The sequence below is a fragment of the Bombyx mandarina genome, chromosome 15 (assembly GCF_030267445.1).
Source record: "Bombyx mandarina strain Sakado chromosome 15, ASM3026744v2".
In the NCBI taxonomy this organism is placed as follows: Eukaryota; Metazoa; Arthropoda; class Insecta; order Lepidoptera; family Bombycidae; genus Bombyx; species Bombyx mandarina.
The window spans coordinates 13074388-13097927 of NC_143221.1; the positions used below are offsets into that span (position 1 = coordinate 13074388).

General features: G+C 38.1%; 1 protein-coding gene and 1 long non-coding RNA gene across 2 annotated transcripts; both read right to left on the reverse strand.

Moving 5' to 3' along the window:
- Positions 1–553: 553 nt before the first annotated feature.
- Positions 554–23249, reverse strand: Mcm7 (minichromosome maintenance 7). The gene is made up of 16 exons (XM_028184013.2): positions 23199–23249; positions 23026–23129; positions 22459–22599; positions 21768–21895; positions 21369–21460; positions 20185–20411; positions 19311–19493; positions 18212–18396; positions 17524–17692; positions 11959–12111; positions 10542–10708; positions 9947–10113; positions 9047–9158; positions 8551–8649; positions 2160–2280; positions 554–740 (listed from the first exon to the last, which is right to left on the reverse strand). The coding sequence occupies exons 1-16, from the start codon at positions 23227–23229 to the stop codon at positions 660–662; spliced, it is 2160 nt and encodes a 719-aa protein (XP_028039814.1). The 5' UTR covers positions 23230–23249; the 3' UTR covers positions 554–659.
- Positions 15735–17212, reverse strand: LOC149501518 (uncharacterized). Its single transcript, XR_016324265.1, has 2 exons — positions 16821–17212; positions 15735–15941 (listed from the first exon to the last, which is right to left on the reverse strand). It is a non-coding gene; the product is annotated as an uncharacterized LOC149501518 (long non-coding RNA).
- Positions 23250–23540: the final 291 nt, after the last annotated feature.

A 23540-nucleotide genomic window follows, 5' to 3' on the forward strand; every position in this document is an offset into this window, starting at 1 on the left:
TTCAGAGAAGGTTTAAAAGGTAGATAATTATGAAAATGCTCGGAATTAAATAAAAATAACCACTATGTTTTTCCTTTGATGTGTCCCCCGTCGTGCGGATTCCTTTTGTTTGTTTTACGTTTATTTTATACAAAAGTTTAGGTCTTTTATTTAGCGATTGAGGCACTAAGAAGTCTGCCGGGTCAGCTAGTCGTGTAATAAAAATGAAATCCGCAAAATTATAATTTGCGTAATTACTGGTGGTAGGACCTCTTGTGAGTCCGCACGGGTACCACCACCCTGTCTATTTCTGCCGTGAAGCAGTAATGCGTTTTGGTTTGAAGGGTGGGGCAGCCGTTGTAAATATACTTGAGACCTTAGAACTTGTATCTCAAGGTGGGTGGCGCATTTACGTTGTGGATGTCTATGGGCTCCAGTAACCACTTAACACCAGGTGGGCTGTGAGCTCGTCCACCCATCTAAGCAATAAAAAAAAATAAAAAAAAAAATACAATCAAGGGCGTTAATTACCGCACCACCGAGTCGGTCATATATTAATAACAAACAAACTATATAAAAAATCATCATTTATTCATTATTCCAAGTTCATACACGCTCATACATTAAATGAACTTACAACTAGTACCGAGGTGGCGGACACTCCAAGGAGCGGACAGGCATCACATGAACGTTATCTTGGTCCGCACCTGGTTCACTTGCCACACGTTCAAGTTCTCGTATTCTTCGATGCAAGCGTCCACCTGTGCGGAAATATCACAGGTTATGGAGTCCGCAATAGAAAGCAATCTTATATCTATACATATAAATAAAATTGGAGTGTCTGTTTGTAATATTGAAATAACCGCTTTTTACTACATGCGTATGAATATATATACGATACATACACCAAAATAACATTTTTTACAATTTTTGTCTCTCTGTCTGTTGGTTCCGGCTAAACTCTGGAACGGCTGGACTGATTTTGACGAGACTTTCACTGATAGGTAACTGATGATATAAAGAGTAACTTAGGCTACTTTTTTTAGACTAGCTTCGCCCCGCGGCGTCACCCGCGGTACGATAATAACCGCGGGTAACATCGTGGGACTCAACTATCAATAATAAAATTTAATGTTTCCGAAGCGAAGCGAGGACGGGTCGCTAGTTAAAACATAAAATTCATAAAATTATTCAAAAAGCTAAGTACATGTAAGATAATTTTAGGTGAATATACATATATTATACGTGAATAGATTTCCTTTTCGACTTATGGTTTGAAAAATAAGAATCACTGGCGGCAGCGCCACCTATCCCGCATTAATATAACTATGTTTGTCAGAGTGGTCAATGTCGCCAAACAGCTCTCGAGTTTACTGGATATGTAATAATATATAGATACCAAATGCACCGGAAAAAATCTGACTTATTATTTTACTAAGCACGTTTTAAAATTTTGCTAAATAAACATTATTCTTATTTCCCAATGTCTCTTTAACAAACTTTGTGTAAAAAATAAATTCTAACGCATCTAAATCTTAACGATATTTTATGTTTGTTAAATAAATGATATGGCGTATGATGATGATGATTAACCCATATCCATATAGGCAAATGGATCTACGCATCTAAACTGCTAGCCTTGTAAAGACGGCCTTGTCAGCTAACATACGAGGTTAACTCCCTCGAGTGACGAACAAAAACTATGACTGAATAAGAACCGATTAAGGGATTTTATGACCTGGTAACTAAGACCTTTAGGTCAAGTCTTATTTTAATTTTAATGAAAACTTTTTTATATGCAAAATTATATTATAAAACGAAATGAAGTTGATTAATATGAAACATGGCATGAAAAGAAATGAAATGAAATGAGATGAGATGATATGAGATGATATGAGATGAAATATAATCTCAGTAAAATGATGGTCATTTACTGAGACTTTTTCAGTGGACTTTTTGGAGGATCCGAGAAATTACGTTCAGCGGCTTTGCTTCATTTTCCCACATTTGTACACTTTCACAGTTACTAAACACTTAATAAACCACTGTTATTACACATTTAAACCTGAAGAAAAATTAAATAGACAAAATAAACTAAATCAACACAACTTCACTCCTCGCGTTCCCGCCAAAAAGTCCCCTACTCATCAATTGTTCATCTACAGATACAATTTTGTCACCTGATCTGGTTTGAATCCTTTGTCGACACACCTCTCGATGACATCGGCCACTTTGACGGTCTTGTTGGAGCCGGCCAGGTCGCGCACTATCGCGAATATACGGTCCGTTGACGTTATACCCCTGCAACAAATACATTCATTAATTAAAAAACATTATTATTGTTTATATATTAAATATGCAAAACATGATTTAAAATATATAATATACATAAAGTAGAATTGGGACTATGATGACACATAAAATAAGACTATTCCTCTTTTGCACTTATATAGTATTTTCTCAAATATTTTAATTATAATAATTAAAGATTATCTGACATCTTTTTTACGCTTTGCTCATTCAACCGTTTTCGCCATCCATTGGCTTTTCTCTATCATTCTCTTTTCCCTTTCTCACTCACATCTTAATACTCCGTTCCACGCTCTTTTCAAACGTTCCGTTCTTACCAATCCTACATTTATTTATTTATAATTTACATCATCGTGCTATGCATGGTAGATACGAACAAACAAAGCGATTATACAAAGATTTTAATGTAACGAACAATTCAAGCGTCAGCGACTGTAATCACAAGCAAATGTGAAAATGTTCATTTTTAAATATTAAATCCATAGTTTATTACCATATAGTCAGTGTTCCTGAGGTCGTTTAGTGCATTTTGGTGTCGATTTAGGTATAGATAATCTATACTAAAATTAGAAGTGTGAAAGTCCGTAGGCCTGGATATTTGTTAATCACGCAAAGTTACTGAACTGATTTGAATGAGAATTCGCACAAAGATATATAGCTAGATCTGCACAGCTGTTTTAATATAACAGTCTGTTCCATAGTTATAATTTTACGTACCAACATATGTACATATCTTACATCTTTAAACGAGCAATTCTTGTATATATATATATATATATATATATAAATCCCGTAACTCTTTTGGCAACCTTTCATTTTCCAACCTTCTGACAACCACCACTTCTAATAGACTTAAAGCAAAATGAATCATGTATATTAACGTATTAACGAATATGAAATTGACTGTGCAACTCGAAATTCACCTTGTTGCAATATCCTAGAAAATAGTAATATACTAATATCAATATTCTTCGCAGTACTTTTGACCACCAAACTACATTGGTGTACTTACTCCATCCGCGTATATTTAAATATATTACTAATCAATTCACTACAGATAAGTCTACCGTTTTTTTGGAAATAAATTGGAACTCTGTATATTGTTCCGTATACTTAATTCATTCCTACAAACGTCGGACTTCCTCCCATTAGCGTGTACTTCTGACATGTTCACTTACTGACAAAATATACTACCATTCACAGATCTTATAATTGTCGAAACCCATGTGCAGTCAATTATGAAAATAATATACTTAAGGCCATAATTGTTCAGTAGGAGAAACAGATAAACTACTTTGAAAAAATCTACATTAAGGTTTACCCTAAAATATTGTAAGTGGTAACTTTGCAGACATCATAAATTTGTTCTATTAAGTTCCTTTTTTTTTATTGCCCTTGTAGGCAGACGAGCATACGTCCCATTTGATGGTGAGTGGTTACCGTCGCCCATGGACTTCAGCAATGCCAGGGGCAGTGCCAGGCCGCTGGCTACCGTTGAGTACTCTCCACAAGCCTCGTTTGAAGAAGGACATGTCATAGCGCTCGGGAAACACCGTGGAGGGGAGCACATTCCAAAGCCGGATGGTACGTGGCAAAAAAAGATCTCTGAAAACACACTGTAGATAAACGCAGTGGCTCCAAGTAGTTATGGATGTACTCTACTCCGGTGGCAGGCGGTGCGATAGTAAAAACGAGATGACGGAATCACCTCAAAAAATTCCTCAGAGCACTCCCCATGGAACATACGGTACAAAATTTTGAGAGAAGCGAGGCCCCTCCGCAGATCCGGAGGTTCCAAACGATCCGTGAGAACGGGATTATCGACAATCCGAACGGCCCTCTTCTGTATGGAGTCAATTGGAAGAAGCTGGTATTTGGGAGCCCCAGCCCAGAGGTGGGAACAGTACTCCACGCGAGGCCGGACTTGTGCTTTATAAAGCAAAAGTATTTGTCCAGGCGTGAAGTATCGCTTCGCTCTGTTGAGGACTCCCAGCATTTTGGACGCCATCTTGGCTTTGCCCTCCAAATGACTCCGAAGCTGGACATCGCACGAAATGTCGACTCCAAGTATTCCGATACTCGTGAAAGGTTTCAGGGATACTTCTTGGAATTGTGGCACCACGACAAAGGGGTCCTTCTTCGCAGTGAACGCGCAAACTTGTCTTTAACGGGTTGAATTGAACTAAGTTCGATTCACTCCACTCGGAGATTCGCCCCGGAGAGCTCTCCACTTCAGACACAAGCTTAGATCGTCTCTCTTGCACAACGCTCTGTGAAAGACTCTAATCGCCGATATATCGCGCATCCCCCGTGCCGTCATCTGCATAGCAATGCATGCCATCAATAGATGTCATTGATATACAGGATGAAAAGCGTGGGGAAGGGCACCGAACCTTGTGGAACACCAGCGTTAATGGTCATGGTATCGGAGCAGCCACCGTCTAGAACGACCGTGATGCTCCGCCCATCCAAAAAGCTAGCGATCCACTTGTAGAGTCCCTTGGGGATACCGTAAGATGGTAGCTTCGACAGAAGTGCCCTATGCCAGACCCTGTCGAAGGCCTTCGTGATAAGAAGCTCACAGAAAGAGCCTCGCCCTTGCTCTCCAAGACTTTAGCCCACCTGTAAGTAAGGTATACAAGAAGGTCGCCGGCTGAGCGACCGTGACGGAAACCGTATTGTCGGTCATTTCAGGACTTGTGTATTTATTACTCGCTCCATCACCTTGGAAAGCAATGAAGTTATCGCGATAAGCCTTAGCTCGATGGGTCCGACTGGTCACTCTTCTTGGGGATAGGATGGACGTGGGTGGTTTTCCATGAAGACGGGACCCTGTTAGTTAGTACTATACGAGAGGCGATACAAACGCGTTAGCGTAGGTTTCAACTCAGGGGCGTAGGTTTTCAAAACCATTGCAGGGATGCAATCTGGCCCTCTCGACTTATGGACGTCCAGGGCCTGCAGCTCCCGCCTGACTGCACACTGTCTAAAGCAGATCTCAGGTAGAGAGCTATCACACCAGGGGATGTTGGGTGGTGTGGCGCCCCGGTCATCCATAGTGGAGTTCGTCGTCGTCGAATGTAGTCGTCGTGGCCTAATGGATAAGACGTCTGGTGCATACGTGTTGAGGCGATGCACCGATGTTCGAATCTCAGGCGGGTACCAATTTCTCTAATGAAATACGTACTCAACAATTGTTCACGATTGACTTCCACGGTGAAGGAATAACATCGTGTAATAAAAATCAAACCCGCAAAATTATAATTTGCGTAATTACTGGTGGTAGGACCTCTCGTGAGTCCGCACGGGTAGGTACCACCACCCTGCCTATTTCTGCCGTGAAGCAGTAATGCGTTTCGGTTTGAAGGGTGGGGTAGCCGTTGTAACTATACTTGAGACCTTACAACTTATATCAAGGTGGGTGGCGCATTTACGTTGTAGATGTCTATGGGCTCCAGTAACAACATCAGGTGGGCTGTGAGCTCGTCCACTCATCTAAGCAATAAATAAAAAAAAAAAAAAAAAAGTTCGAGGCGAAGAATTTGACCAGAACGTCAGCCTTCTCTTTCGCACTATGGGCCAGACTGTCATCGACTTTACGTAGTGGTGGGAGACAAGACCTGCAGAAGTCGCCTTCTGCAGCCTTAGCCAGCGATCAGAAAGCACGGCTCCCAGAGGGATAGCCTTTCAGTCGCTTACCAATTCTGGCAACGTTCTCCGAATTCGCCTTGGCAATAGTCCTCATATAGGACCTAGAGGTGGCGTTAAATTTCCGCCTCTCCTCCGAAATGTCGGGGTCCTGGCATCTCCTAGCATCATTCCATGCCGCGTATGCGGACCGCTTGAGGTGTGCAGCATCCCTGCTAGGTTTATTATACCAGGGTTTGCTGCGACCCCCAACAGGCACCTCAGAAGAAGGAATGAATAATTCCATCCCCTGAAGCACTACGTTTTCAAGCCGGTCTGCACAGACGTCAGGATCATCGGAGGAAAAGCAGAGGCGCCCCCATGGGTAGGATGCGTAAAATTCACGCATTCCGTCCCAATCTGCTAACCTGTACCGCCAAACTCTTCGAAACCCGGTCATCATTCGACGACTAGGGCGAGAGAGTGGTATCGCAGTACGGATATGGCAGTGATCAGACGATCCAAGTGGAGCGTCGACCACCACACTGTATCCAGCTGGGTGAGATGTCAGCAGAAGGTCCAACAAAGAAGGCTCGTGCCTCTCAATGTCTGGGACACGGGTGGGCTGTGTCACCAGTTGAGTGAGGCCGTAGAACAAAGCGAAATCGTAGGCTGCCCGACTCGGGAGGTCAGTGGTTCTGGACCCCAACCACTCTTGGTGATGAGCGTTAAAGTCACCAAGGACCACCACCTCCGCAGATGGGCACTGCTCAAGCAGCAAGACGTAACCTTTTTTTATTTTATTTTTGTGTGTTTGTGGTATTTAATACGCTTTTATTAGCTTCAGACGTATGTATGTTTGGAACGGAATCTTTGAACATGATTTTCAAAACGCCGGATTTACTCAAAATTTGGTATACTTATTAAGGACCGATAACAATTCAATATTAAAACAAAATTGAAAACATTGAAATTCAACTAAAAAATAATAGTTTAAAAAAACTAACAAAATACGCTTTTATAGAAACCCAACTAAAAAATAGAAAATAAATTTTAATAAATTTGAAAAATAGTGTAAGAAAAAATGATTTTATTGTAAAAAAAGCGTGCAGTGTTTCATATGCGGGAGGAAATGTTCCACTTTTCTCCCTCGGTGCACAATGTACTAATTTGTGAATGTACTTGAATTAAAATTAGAATTCAATGTGAAATTCGCTCTTTTTTCAAGATTATTTTCGTCACAAATTTCTGTTGCCACCTGTACCTGCAGATTTAGTTATGTTTAGACCTTGAGTTTAAATAATTTATTTGTTACACTGCCATATTAGAAAATCATATCCAAATACCTATTTTATTATTATTAATAATAATAATATATTAATTATTTATTATAATTTAGTATAATCATCAAGTCTTGGTTCAGAAGTGTTGAAAAATCTGAAATTAATGTTTCGAACATTAATGAGAAAACGAAAGAGACTTGTTATGACTATTCGATTCTTGATTTTCGCTATAGTTATTTAAATATGATTTTTGTTATCTTAAGAATCAAAATCCGAAATAAGGTGTCACCGGTGACACCTAGTAATCTGCAAAGTTTCAGTGTCACAGGAATTTGAGGGTGATTTATTTCTTCTACACAAGAAATCTTAGCGCATAAACAGCGACTAGAATATTATAATGCCGGCTGTTATAATATTATCCGTTTCTCGTTTGCTTTTTATCCATTTTGATTATAAACAAAAGAGAATTAACCACTAATCAATCTGTAGAAGTAAACCTAGATGAACCTAGCTTGATAATTACAGTCACATTCATCAGGTGTATAATGATCATTTATATGGTATAATTGCAAATTTGATACCAAAAAATCTTTTTTAGTAAAAGAAATATCAATATCAATGTACCGACCGTAATACCGAAATAATTACTAGTACTACTATTAATAAGTGGGTTACACCCATGACACGCACGTTATAATAAGTACATAGTTTTTTATAATTTGAATCCGAAGTGAATAGTCGGCAATGTCACGTTGTTCACAAGCGAAATTTCGAGCTGGCTGGCGACGCCAAATCATCGGTATGGTAAAAGCCAATATACAGCGCTACGTATACACACCCTCTGGCGGCACCGCTCGACACTGCGATATGCTTTTCCAAACGTTTCTGAGGCAATTTGGTGACCATCTCAAAAATTGATATAGTAACCATAACTCCATCTACAGTTGATTGGTGTAAAAAATATTGAGAAACAAAGTGGCGACCGCATATTGGTCGCCAAATGTCGGTGGTCGCCATTTTAAATGTACTTTTGTGTTCATTGGATGCCAAAAGTGTTGCAGGATATATATATATATATAATCTGAATCTCGAAAACGGCTCCAACGATTTTCATAAAATTTAGTATACAGGGGATTCCGGGGCCGATAAATCGATATTGCTACGATTTATTTTCAGAAAATTTTGTTTTATTCGTGTTTTCAATAATCAACTTTATCGATAATTTTGATCGAGAGCATGCAGCGCGTTCCATTCATTTTCATTAACAAAATTGAAAGCGGATGACAGCGTAGTACGTGTCTATTAGTTCACACCCGCCTCGATGGATGTCGCTTGAGGAGGGGCCGATTACCTCTGAACGTTTTCTTCCACGTGTTGTAGGGATTGCTTTGACATCTCCACGAGACGAATTGCCTCAGATACGTCCTCCTTTTCAACGACGTCTGATAATCTGCAATAAATATTTAGTTATTCTCCATAAACAAAATATAAACTACATCGTTGTCAATACCGAAATTAACAGACACAAAGTCGGATATCCGGGTATTAAAATAATAGATTTATTGAAACTACTCGCGCGTCACCTAGCGTAACTTTTTGTTTATATGTGATTATACAACCCATCTAGTGTTAAGTGGTTACCGTAGCCGAAGGACATCAACCGTAAATAGCGTACGTTAAGTGGAAAGCACAAGTGTTAGACATAAGTTTAAATATTTCGATGTCAGTAATTATGATCGAATTCCGATGATTAAGCGAGTACTAATACTAATAACGGCGTATTCACAATGTAGTTTAAGGAATATACCTGTACTGGAATAGAGTTTACATACAAATATTTAGTTTACCTGAGTCTTGCGAGTGCGGTCGAGAGGCGCAGTATGGCAAGCAAGTTCCTGGCGGACGTGAACGTGACGTCACGTGCGTTCCTAGCTTCACGCCGTAGCTCGACGTATGAGGCTGTCGGGAAAACACACGGCTCATTCAAATTTCCTAATGAATCGACTTTCGTTTAACTTCACTCTGCATATAATGTGCTTTGAACGATTTTAACAAAGTATTTATCTAAGATAATAACTAAAACAGATAATAACTAAAATATTTGACTTGAAATATTTGAAATCAGTTTATGACATAAATTTGTAGCTATCTTATAACTAAAGATATTTGAAACACGCCTGAATCTCGCTAACGACATTTTCAAAACAAGCTTGGATATATACAAGTTCTGAAAAACAACATTGGGACCGTTGGTCCGAGCAATATCACCGAAGATCTTCCCTTTGTCGAATATGTACCTCCAAAATGCCAATTTTAATAAATCTGTAACGTCTTTCGTATTTGTAATATGTAGTTTTTTGTATACTTTGTCATTGTATCTGTCTGTTGTACTAAATAAAATCTTATTTGTTCATGTCGATACTAGTTCAGTATCAATCATATCAGTATCATAATATAATATAATAAGTATCATATCAGTAGTTCATGTATCAATCACGTCTAATACACGAATAGTCTATGGTATAATAATTTTAATCATATACTTATTTATGTCTAGGCTATGCCAGCGTATCCGAGAGAATAGGTGAGCTCATGGGACTCTAGCCTGAGGACGTTGCTGACACTAGCCCTAGCAAGTGCCTTTCTTCGCAAAATCTACCACCGGATCGGAAACGCGAGAAGATCCGGTGAACTGAGTGGACTATGGCACGATATCGAGGAGTAGTATTGAGATGTGGCGGCCTCACAGACGATGTAGTCGGCGAGCGCGCGCGGCACGGCGGGCTCCTTGCGCTTGGTGAGCGCCACGTAGCGCCGGACCAGCTTCATGGACAGCGCGCGGACGCTGCTGGGCGGCTGGGTCGAGTGCTGGTGTACATACGCTATGTGCTTCGCCAGCTCTAAATCTTTCTCGCTGTCAATTCCAAATGTTGTTTAATTTCAACATATTATATAATAGTCAAAGAGCTAGGATTTTTTTTACAGATACCGGAAACATTTATCGGATAAGAACAAGCAGATCAAATCCGCGAATTCTAAAATTTACAATTCTTTAACTTACACTCTCCAAAAGGAATTAAGCTAGGATCCATTGTACACTACACACGTACATTCCTGATCATTTAATCAATGAGACGATCTAATAAATTGCAACATGGTCATACTAGGTCATACTAGATATTAAGAATTTTTCCTTAAAACGAATCCAGATAATCTGGAGGATTATTTAAAGTGTTGAAATATTTTACTTTTTAAATATTTTGATTTTGATTTTTCCCAGACTCAAACGTAAATTCGTTTGTGTTGTATAGAACACGTACTTAAGTAAGTACGTATACTAACCGATTGGGTTTGTCCTGTATGAGCCAGAGCAGATCGAAGCGCGAGAGCAGCGCGGCCGGCAGCTGTATGTTCTGCTCGATGGTCCGCTTCGGGTTGTAGCGGCCGTACGCCGGGTTGGCGGCCGCCAGGATCGACACGCGCGCGTTCAGGCACGTCATTATACCCGCCTGCAGCACACACGATCGAAGCAATATTTACAAACCGAATTTATAATCAAAATAATAAGCATAGATGATTCCGTCAGCGCCAAAGTGGTCTGTCTAAGCTTATCATAGTTAGTATGGAGCAATGAGGCTTAAGTTTTTTTTTTATTGCTTACTAGCTGACCCGGCAGACTTCGTAGTGCCTCAATCGATAAATAAAATACCTAAACTTTTAAATAGAATAAACTTAAAACAAACAAAAGGAATCCGTCCGACGGAGGACACGTCAAAGGGAAAACAAAATTGTTATTTTTATTTAATTCCGAGAATTTTCATATTTTTATACCTTTTAAACCTTCTCTGGACTTCCACAAATAATTCAAGACCAAAATTAGCCAAATCGGTCAAGCCGTTTTCATGTTATGTCGTGACAACGGAAAACGGGTTTCATTTTTATATATATAGATTGTTACTGGAGCATCTACAACGTACATGCGCCACCCACCTTGAGATATAAGCTCTAAGTTCTCAGTATAGTTACAACGGCTGCCCCGCCATTCAAACCGAAACGCATCACTGCTTCACAGCAGAAATAGGCAGGGCGGTGGTATCTGCCCGCGCGGACTCATAAGAGGTCCTACCACCAGTAATTACGCAAATTATAATTTTGCGGGTTTCAATTTTATTACACATGTTATTCCTTCACCGTAGAAGCCAATCATGAACATTTGTTAAGTACGTATTTCATTAGAAGAATTGGTACTCGCCTGCGGGATTCGAACACCCTTGTAGATACGAATGCACCGGATCTCTTATCCTTTAGTTCACGACGAATTTGTAATAACTAGAGGTCCCGCAGTAGTCGAAATTCGACTATAATTAATTGGAATTGTAAGTTTGTACACTATTATGATTGTATTTTATACTTCTATAATCACAAATTTCGCCGAGACTACAGTATAAAAAATATTAACAAAGACAAACAAAATTTAATCTATTTTCAATTTGACAACAGACTTCAAGAACAAAAGTTTGACAATAAATAGTATGCATGCGTGTGTGTGTGTTTTTTTATTGATTTAATGTATGTTTTATGCATTTTTTTAAAAAAATATTAGCATTGTGCACTTCCTCTCTATATTCTCTATAAGTGTGGAAAATTTCAAACTCCTCCGTCTGCACAATTTTCGTAAAAAGGGATACAAAGTTTTTCATTCACGTATTAATATATAGATTACCATAAATTTAAATCTTACATAAAATTATCAGATTACCTTCGCAATGCTTATGGTCTGTTGTTCCATAACTTCGTGTATGGCTGTGCGGTCGTTCTCCGCCATCTTGTCGAACTCATCGATACAGCAGACGCCCTGGTCGGCCAGCACCAGCGCGCCGCCCTCTAGCATCATCTCCCCGGTGAATGGGTCCTGGGCACACGCCGACCACGTTACAATCACATTTAATTCAACAAAACATGACAGAGCATAACGGAACATAACGACGCTTGCAACAAGGCAAACGTGACTAAGCGACAATAACTGCTTTATACATAAATGATAGGCAATAACCATATACGATGCGCAAAAAAAATATATTTCTAGGTCTATTAAAAACATTTCAATCCTACAGCTAGATTCGTTAAAATAGATTTTTTTTCAGGTATTTCAACTTTTAAATAGTCTATGGTAAAGTTCACGCATTGTCGCTTAGTCACGTTTACCTTTCAAGCGTCGATAAGAAGCAAACGGAGATTACAAAAAAGGAAATGCAACAAAAAAGCTCTGAATTTCCTTAACACACTGACTCAGAAATCTTGCTATTGATGTGCCTTTGGAAAACATACAGCATTGTATTATGAAGAAGCAGTGTGTACTTAGCTTAACGGCCGTCTCGTGTAGTGGTAAGTGACATGGTCACTACACAAGGGGGTCGCGGGTTCGAATCCCGCCAAGGGAAGATTTTTGTATGATAAATATAAATGTCTTTTCCAGGGTTATGGATGTATATTAAATATATGTATGTGTATAATAAAAATCTTACATTTATATCCGCTATATGGTACCTGTAACACAAGTTCTTTACGAACTTACTTGCTGCCAGCAAGTATAAAGGAAGCGCAGCCATCTTTGATCTTCATAGCGTTGTGTACTTTCGTACTGTGAAGTCGCAAGTCCACAAATATTTATTCGACTTCTTATTAATTGCAAAAAATATTTATTTTGTGTTTCTATGAGTGTTATTTTGCAATCATTACGAGTATTATTTACCAATCCTATCATCGGACGCCGTGAATCACGCGTCATCTGTTGGAGGTGATGTTGAGTCAAGCTCCATAAATTCCGAGAGGGAAGATGTCCAGGCGAGACGCGATGGAGACGCCTCGCGTTCGAACAGCTCGTCAAGCGAAAAAGAACAAAAGGAGTCTCTGCGTAAGAAACGACGGGATTCAAAGGTAACGGTCGATCTTCGGATCGGCTCGTTATCCCACCAGGTCAGTGACGTTGTAAATCTAATAATGCATCAACTGTGTGTAACAATTGAATGTAACGAAAATTGTTGTAAACAAATTGATCTCGTCAATACGGAAATTTTGACAAAAACACAACAGATTTAAACTAATAATCTTTGTAACATAATGACTGAAAACTTTGGCAAATCGTCTCCGTCGTACAAGTTACCCGTAAAAGCGTTTTAAATTGTATACGGAAAAAAGGGGCCTATGGATAGAAATAAGACGTCAAAGTTTAATTTCCGTGGTCTCTAACAAAGTATCCTGTTGCCAACGCACCACTCATTGCGGAATTTTTGTGTGATAATACTAAATTGAAATCTATTCAGTCCCTCGGAGGGCTACAATCCTATTTGTCACGACCTCGTAAAAAAGGCAAGCCAAACATTATAAACAATCATAGTCCGTAACATCTGGCACAATCCAGAGGGGGGCAATTAAAGACACCGACGAGAGGCACTGAGTGCCACCAAAATTGTAATAATTTGTAAACCACGTATGGTTACCAAATACAGTAAAAAAAAAAAAAAAAAAATCTGCGGAAGAAAAGCGACGGATCAATGCGTCCAATTTTCGATCTTCGAGAGTCTAACAAGGTCGTAAAGATAAAACACCTAACTGTTTTCGGACACCTCGGTACCAAACTTTCTCCACCCAGGGGACTGGATCATAGAATTGAACATTTCTCAGGAATATTTTTCTAGTATCAGTCGCAAAATTTCGTCGATACTTCTTGAGGATCAGTACCAAGGTACCAGTATCAGTACCTTCAGGAAGGAATCGGTACCCTCTTATGAGTTAGTATGAAATGACATGCCTACCCTTCGGTCTGGCTTCAGAGCCACACCTTTTTTGCTTCTATAACATGCGGGTCGCAGAGACCTTGCGTGCAAAGGGAACTCGAGTGCTAGTGTCTACCTAGACGACTTCCTTTTGGTCGACCAAGACAAATCCAAGTTGAAACTTTAGGCTGCAGAAGCTGTGAAGCTTTTGGATTAACCTTTTTTGCTTCCATAACATGCTGGGTCGCAGAGACCTTGCGTGCAAAAGGAACTCGAGTGCTAGTCTACCTAGACGACTTCCTTTTGGTCGACCAAAACAAATCCAAGTTGAAACTTCAGGCTGCAGAAGCTGTGAAGCTTTTGGATTATCTGGGCTGGCATGTCAATTTCCATTATATAGGGTGCTCGGTCGCTCGGTCGCGGAGATATTGCGTGCAAAGTCGAGTGCCAGCTTACCTACACGACTTAATCTTGTTTCACCAAGACAAATAAACGTTTTTGTTCCCATAGCATGCTCGGTCGCGGAGACCTTGCGTACATAGGGAAGTCAAATGTTAACGTACCTACGCGACTTTCTCTTGGTCCTTGAAGACAAATACACCTTTTTGCTTCCATAGCATGCTCGGTCGCGGAGGCATTGCGTGCAAAGGGATGTTGAGTGTTATCCCACCTACGCAAATCCCACCTACGCAAATCCCACCTGGTTCATCAAAAAAAGTCCAAGTTGAGTCTTCAGGCCACATAAGCTGTAAAGTTCTTGGATTATTTGGGCTGCCAAGTCAGCCTTACAAAAAAATCAATTAGTACACAGGTTCAAGAGATGACATGTCTAGGGATTCGATGGAAAATTGCGAGAAATAAAGTGGCCACTCAACAACATCCTAGCTCAAACTCTGACGGAATTACATCAATCTACGCTAACTTGCAAATATTCTTGCGAAGTTTCAAGAAAAAACACCCCCGTAAAAAACAGGCCATCCTGTATGTGTTAACAATTAAATGCAGTGCTGACGCGGAGCCACATGTCAGACATTGCCGATGCACAAAACCAACCATTTCCTGGCAACGGAAGCTTCGGACATGTGTAGGGGTTACAAATGCAGTGCTGACGCGGAGCCACATGTCAAACATTGCCGAGACACAAAACCAACCATTTCCTGGCAACGGAAGCTTCGGACATGGGTAGGGGTTACAATTAGACAAAATATTAACGTCCTGTCTATGGTCAGCTCAACAACAGAAACTACTCATCCACAAAAGAGCTATTTGCAATGGTAGTGACAATCAAAATGAATCTGAAAGTATTTCACTAGCGTTGACCTTTCGATTTTTAAACCTAAGCGATAAGTTCAAGATAACTGTCAGCTTAACTCTCGGGGAGATACAACATCGTAGCCGACAGGCTATCACGAGGAAATCAACCTGCGAAATGGCACTTTTTACCACAAGTGACCACAAAAGTTTTTCGAAAGTGGGGTCATCCGGATATAAACCCTTTCGCCGACCAAGATTGGACCTAGAGGATGCAACTAGCATGGAGAATTCCTCCTCTCAACCTTCTCCCCAGAGTACTGACTCACTTCAACAGTGTCCAGGTAGGTTCCCTAGACTGAACGAAAGCATTTGGGTTTCCAAGCCCTCAGATCCCGAACACTAGATAACTCACACGAAATCCAAAACCTTCCTCCTCCACAGGTTAAACATTAACCCTGAAAGCTTGGGGGGGGGGCGGAGGTTGTACAAATAATAGACTGGTCTACACAGGAGAAGATTTATTGAAAATTAGCTGGTGTCAATCCACTTTGTCAGCATACTTACCAGCAACTAGAAGATGGTGCATATGGTGCTACAGTTTTAAAATTGATCCTAAGTCTGCACATGTTGCCAAATTCTTTCTTCTTTTCCAAAAAGAAAATTTTGCCTATAAAACAATCCTTCTGCATCATAAAGCAGCGCTGTCGACTTTCTGTGGGCGAAATACATGTAGGACAGCAAACATTCTCAAGCTCTCTAATAAAAATTGCTATTCTAAAAAAGCCATCGGAATAGCTAAACAAAATTCAACTACTTATTACAATTTTACTAAGTGTAGTCCCATTCACATGAGATCCGAAAATAGTTCTAAATTGGTTTTCTTCAAACCCTGCCACCAGATCACGCCTCAATGTAGCTTGAAGGACACCAACATGCATGTTGCTGGCTACTGGACGCAGAGTTAATGACTTTGCTCAACATTTCTAAAGACAGTTTCTTTGATAACAGAGAAAAACATCTTTCTGATACCAGTCTTTGGGTCTAAAATTGAAATCCATTTTCGTCAATAATCTGCATAAGTGCCTTCTAAACATGAAACTAAAGACATGCCCAGTAAGATTCGTAAGGACTTTTTTCTATGTGTGTTGTCACAAAAGCGGCATCCCGTACTGTAATTGGAAACTGGTCTTCGTTCAACCTTACGAGGTAATGGCATCAACGCATCTCTAAGAAGTTGTAGATCAGCAGTAGCCTCTGAGATGGATTGATAATGAACCAATGGACGAAATACTTTCTAGAGGCAATTGCAAATCATCCAAACGTTTACAATAATTATTGCCGAATAATAGAGCTTCCTAAAGATCCTCACGATTCTTTTTTTCAAAACATTTACTCGTACATGATGTATATACATCATTTATACAATTTATACATTTTATTGTATATACAAGATAAAATGTTTATTACAAACTTATAAATATTTTTTAATTATTGAATTAACAGGGAAGTTAACAACTGTGTTTTTTCGATTTAATAATTATATAAATTATGAACATTATCATTGGGCTTCATAATTTTATTATGGCTTTACCTATTTCATCATAGCGTTGTGCTTAATACTTTCACCAGCAGATAACAAACACGTCTTCATAATACAATGCTGTATGTTTTCCAAAGGCACATCAATATTACGGTTTTACATAACAATAAAACCGATATTATGTGCCGAGAAGGAAAACATACAGCATTGCAGGAAGTTCTTCCTGGTGAAGACTATGAAGATCAAAGATGGCTGCGCTTCCTTTATACTTGCTGGCAGCACCTAGCGGCTAAAGATGGAACTAAATTGACTGTCTATGGTTGGACATAGACAAGGAATTTAAGCTAAGTACACACTGCTTCTTCATAATACAATGCTGTATGTTTTCCTTCTCGGCACATAATATCGGTTTTATTGTTATGTAAAACCGTAATATTTTTTAAATTTTTTTTATTGCGTAGATGGGTGGACGAGCTCACAGCGCACCTGGTGTTAAGTGGTTACTGAAGCCCATAGACATCTACAAGGTAAATTCGCCACCCACCTTGAGATATAAGTTCTAAGTATAGTTACAAATAGTTGCTACATGTGTATGTAATAAGGATGAAAATACAACTTGGGAAAATTTTAGTATTTGATCTATTCAAACTTGCCATAATTGAAACACAACATTTATAGGAAACCACTGGCAACCCCAACTACTAGGATAAATACTTTTGTACCGATTTTCAACCAAATTGTAATATTCACTTACCTTCAAAACAGCAGCAGTGAGGCCGACGCCCGAGGAGCCCCGGCCCGTGGTGTACTGACTCCTGGGCGCGAGCCTGTCGATGTAGTTGAGCAGCTGAGACTTCGCAACACCAGGATCGCCCATCAAGCAGATGTTGATGTTGCCACGAATCTTCATTCCGTTTGGACGTCTGAACAAATTATAATTAAAAAGAGCAATTTAAACAATGTTGCAAAACTAAACCGTAAAAAGGATTTGAATCACTACGATTCGAAAAATATGAGAACATTTTATATAATTACTAATATATCTAATTGTAATAGAAATTTGATTAAAAAGTCATATACGATTAAAATTATATTTTCCAGAATCTTTCTGTACATTGTGTATGTGTGTTAGCGATTATATTTGTTATTTTTTTAATAGGTTTTATATAGAAGTAATAGTTGTGTTTTAGTTGTCAATTTATAGCTTACATTAATAAAGGTATTTTATAAAAATATATTTTATTTACATGCTGTAGAAGTAATTTTCTTACCTATCAACAATGTTTTATAAGATTAGGCCAATTTTTTTATTTTTTTTTTTTTTATTTTATAATATAAAAAATATTTAGGGTTTACATATAAATTTTGTCTTTTTCTAACGAAGACATGACACACATAACCAAATTATTACAAATTTCATTAGTATCAAAAAAACCACTAACTTATCAACTCCACCGACGAGTAACAACAGCAAGGCTTTCTTCACGTCTTCGTGTCCATATATTTCGGGGGCAAGACTACGTGCCATACGTGAATATAAGTCCTCTTCGGCCAGTTCTGCCAATTCTTCTTCTGTTAGAGCCTCCGCCAACTCACTCTCGTCACTTTGGTTGAGGCACGATACAGACTAAAATTACATCGAGTTAGAATTAGATGATTTAACATTATTGAGTATTGTAAAATATTTAAAGTTTTAATGTCTGTTGTCTCTGATAGTTGAGACCTCATCAGGTTTTTTATATTTTGTTTTGAACGATGATGATAGGTTTTGTAAATTAAAACATTTCCAGATTCTTTCCATAACTGCATGTGATAGAGATTGAATATATAAAAGACTAGTTGACCCGGCAGACTTCGTAGTGCCTCAATCGATAAATAAAAGACCTAAACTTTTGTTTAAGATAAACTTAAAACAAACAAAAGGAATCCGTCCGACGGGGGACACATCAAAGGAAAAACAAAATTGTTATTTTTATTTAATTCCGAATATTTTTATATTTATCTAACCTTTTAAACCTTCTCTGGACTTCAACAAATAATTCAAGACCAAAATTAGCCAAATCGGTCAAGCCGTTTTCTTGTTATGTCGTGACAACGGAAAACGGGTTTCATTTTTATATATATAGATGTGTAGTGTCGTGGGACACCGGATAGGAACGAAGTTTCTTTATTATAAAAATATTAATTTTAAGTTCGATTTGAGGTATAAAGAAAATAAAACGGGACGTTTCGCAACAACCCACGGTCATTCGGTAACGTGCGAACTTATTGTGGTACACTTCATTCACGGTTGTTTGCATAAGAGTTACTGTATTCCGCAAACGAACGCTTTGAGACCGTGGTCAATTAATGATAAAAAAAAAAGTAATTTTTTGTACGTTATTACAAAGTTAATTCGTACACTGAGTGCATTACTAATAAAAATCTTACGTTACGGACGTTTTTTCCCGGTTAGGGTACCCCTCCGCATCGTCCCATAAGGAACTTCGTTCCAAAAAATATATACATATCAAAAAGATAGACATAAATAAGTGTAATTACGTGGGCTTCAAGATAGGTGTCCGAGAGTAATCCCTGCATGATCTGCCGGAAGCCAACGTTGTGTAGCGGCAGGAAGAGTCCGGTGATGGCGACGTGGTCTCCGGGCTGCGCTCGCCGCGTCGTCTCCCCACGGCAGTACACGGACAGCTGGCGCGGGATGTGCCCCACCGGGACTTGGTCGGACTGTAGGATGCACCAAACACAAAGCAGTCTAAGTAATTGTTATGTAATTGATGTTGTTATAATAAGAGGAATCACTAAATCGCTATTTTTGTAAAAAAAAACAAATAATTTTAAAATTACATTCACTAGTTCTTCGTATGAAACTGAATTCACTGGTGGTAGGACCTCTTGTGAGTCCGCGCGGGTAGGTACCACCGCCCTGCCTATTTCTGCCGTGAAGCAGTAATGCGTTTCGGTCTGAAGAGTAGGGCAGCAATTGTAACTATACTGAGATCTTAGAACTTAAATCTCTAGGTGGGTGGCGCATTTACGTTGTAGATGTCTATGGACCACAGTAACCACTAAACTCCAGTAACTAAACAGCAAGTATAAGGGCACACTCCACAGGTGTATGAGTTAAGGTGAAGCACTACTTATATTTTATAATTTTTTTTATATTGCTAAGATGGGTGGACGAACTCACAGCCCACCTGGTGTTAAGTAGTTACTGGAGCCCATGGACATCTACAACGTAAATGCGCCACCCACCTTGAGATATAAGTTCTAAGGTCTCAGTATAGTTACAACGGCTGCCCCACCCTTCAAACCGAAACGCATTACTGCTTCACGGCAGAAATGGGCAGGGTGGTGGTACCTACCCGTGCGGACTCACAAGAGGTCCTACCTCCAGTAGATAGATAGATTTACATACGTGCTCCTGTATCTTAAGCTCCTGGAACTTCTGGAACCTAGAGCCCCTGGTCTGCAGATGCAGCTGTCCGGCGGTCTTGTTGAGGCGGCAGTCGTCGGCCGTGCAGGCGGGCGGCGGCGTGAACTGCAGCGCGCGCACCGGCTGGTACGTCTCGGCGCCGCACGCGCTGCACGAGTACGTCGCCACCACCAGCAGCGGCTTCACGTCCGTGCACCGAGTCACTATACCTGAACACAAACTTCATATAACTAGTAGTCCCGCAGTAGTCGAAATTCGACTATAATTAATTGAAATTATAAGTTTGAACATTATTATGGTTCTATTGTCAAAGACTATTATACTTCTATAATCACAGATTTCGCAAAGACTACACTTTAAACAAATAATATTAAAGATAAACAATATTAATATTTGTGTGTGGGTGTCAAATACATGGTAGTACGTGTAATGTTTTTTTTATTGATTTAAAGTATTATTAATACATAATTAAAAAAAAAAAAAGCATTGTGCACTCCTTCTCTATATTCTCTATAAGTGTGGGAAATTTCATACTCCTCCGTCGACGCGATTTCCGTAAAAAGGGGTACAAAGTTTTTTCTTCAGGTATTAATATATAGATATTTAACAAATCTCTTATCTATTGAGACATTATCGTAGGATATATATGTATTTTATAAATTTATATCTTTGTCTGTTTATATATCTCTATATATTTCAATTCCTGCAGCATACAGTGCCTTTACCCCTGACTCTGCTGAAATCCAGAAACGGCAAAGAACGTTCATCATCATTATCAGTAAAAGCCACACCGGTGTCTCTTCAAAAACTATACTTATTCAATTGTAATTTGTAATTATTGGTATTTGTTGTTAAGTTTGAATTACTCTTATTTTAATTTATATTCTTAACATTTTGTAATCTTGTAACTGTATGTAAGTAAATCAGTACAATATCCTGAATTACACCCTAATGACAATTCCATTTAATGTTACCTGTTCAATAGAAGATTAAGTTTGTAGCAGATCCCTAGAAACATGTGATGTGATTGCATGGTTAATGAAGCATCTCCTAGAGGTCGTTATTGGGTTGCAGTGATTAACTACATTAAGAAATCGATTTTTTAATTGAAATATAGAAAAATATCTATTTTCGTATATACAACATGACTATACTATAATATGTACCTCGCACAGTAACTAGTTTCCCAATATGTTCAGCCTTAACTTCTCTGATAGGTACACTTTTCGATGTTGACAAGTCTTTGAAGTACACTTCACTAAAATAAAGAAATACTTATTTTACAAGTTGCTATTTCATAATATGGCAATTTAATTTGACTTTAAATTAAAATCTATTCTTCTATTTAATATGAGTGAGTGGGATGACAAATCAAATTAGGTAAATAAAAGTTTTAAATGTATTTTTTATACAATCAAAACCTCAATCTAACTCATATAAAGGAATATAAAGGATCAATTCTTAAAAAAAAATCTCTCATAAGTTAGACAAACCTAAATGTATTACCAGTATACTTATTTATTTACAGTTAAAAATTCTCAGAACTTAATATAAAAACAACTTACAATCTCCTTATGAGCTCTGGTGGGTATCTGTTCCTAGGATCCCTCATTTCTCCAGGAATCCTGTGGTTTCTGGCTTCCAACATAATTCTGTGCTCAATGTATACATCCAAGGAATCCTTCGCTACTACCTAATATTGTTATATAATTTGTTACTTTTTTATTTTTGAATTTAATTTGAATATTTTAACTTGGCAAGCAATTTCACCTAATATTTTTACTTAATAAAATTATACTGTGAAATAACATTCAAACACTAATAGCTCAGGAAAAACTACAATAGCAGAATCATCTTTTTGTGTTGTAATGTCCTGTAGTTAGAATTAAGCCTTAACTTTAATGAAACAAACATTGTATGTTAATACAATTTTATATATATTTTTTATTGGATATTTCATTTTATTTATATTTGTTTTTTTTTTATTATGTGTATTTTTATTTATATTTGTGTAATACAACTGTAATTTATATGTGTATTTTTACTTATATTTGTGTAATACAACTGTAATGTGTAACACACATAATTAAAAATATTCTATTCATTTTATACAGTGAATGAAATTATAAGGTCACATACATTATGTACATTTACGCTGCAATTTACACATAAATGCTATCTGTTGTTGTTAGTATAATTGCTTTTTCCCATTTTTGCTACAATCTTTAAGCTTTGCATAATTATATCAATGTTTACCTCTTTGAATTTGTAATCAGGCAGCATTTCATAAACCACGTCTGACACCATATTAGTGTATCTTCTGGTATTTTGTTTGACTGCCTCAGTCAAATCTTCATTCATCTCATGTAAATCATCTAAGTCAACTTCAAATGCTATCTGTAATAAAAAAATTGTTTTTGTTATTATCGAATCTTGCTTCCTGTGTGCCCTAGGCAGGCAGTCATGATGTGTACTGAGGTTTAGTTTAGTTTGATTTCAGTTACATAAAAATTTCGGTAATTTTAAGTATAATTCATACAACAAGCTATACATTTTTTTAATCCTAACTTTCTGTTATCCTAATAACTGTATGCACATAAATAAACTAATCTTCATTATCTGCTACTAATCATTTATCTTGATCCTGCGATAGTTTACAATAAGATTACAATTATACCTTATAGTAAAACTGGAAAAATTGTCCCAGCAATAAAATAAGTGAAATTATATTAATATATCATTCAAAGAACTAGAAACTACAACTACCCTAACCTCAACATAGCATTGTATTTTTTATTATTATTATGAACCGAACAATCTTACCTGTTCTCTGTGTGCAACTTTAGTAAGTTGTTCAGCATATTTAAAATACTTTTTCCCTTCATCATCAGTTTGACAAAAATCCACGAAAAAGTTCTTGAAAGATTCTGTAAAGGTTTATTGAAATTATTTAATCGTTCATAATTTTGGTAATATGCTCGATCTTCTTCAAGTACCTTTATCTGCAGTGTAATCACGCATTGCCATTATGTTAGAAATATGTTATTCGAATAATTGCTGTCTTCAAATGCTAATCACAAATGTATCACCAGCACCGATCACAAGCATCACAACAAATGTTTTTTGACAGTTGCAAATTGGCGCGAAATTTGTGAAACTAAGAAATTTTTTATTTCTAAATGAATAGGTAAAGGGAACAACTCGCATATTGAGTCTTCTAAAAAAAGGGCAAAAACGAAATCTACGAAATGCAAATTTCACACCATATACCTTTAGTAGAACATGAAGACTTTAATTAATTAATTTAGAAAAGAGATTCGACTGTATAGTATGATATC

Bases quoted from the DNA above. Each gene is read 5' to 3' on its own strand.
- Mcm7 (XM_028184013.2), bottom strand. From the start codon at position 23,229: ATGGCAATGCGTGATTACACTGCAGATAAAG. The intron at 10,114-10,541 runs GTTAGTATACGT...TGGAATTGACAG, and splicing joins ATACAGGACAAACCCAATCG to CGAGAAAGATTTAGAGCTGG. The intron at 8,650-9,046 runs GTAAACTAAATA...TATTTATTGCAG, and splicing joins ACCGCACTCGCAAGACTCAG to ATTATCAGACGTCGTTGAAA.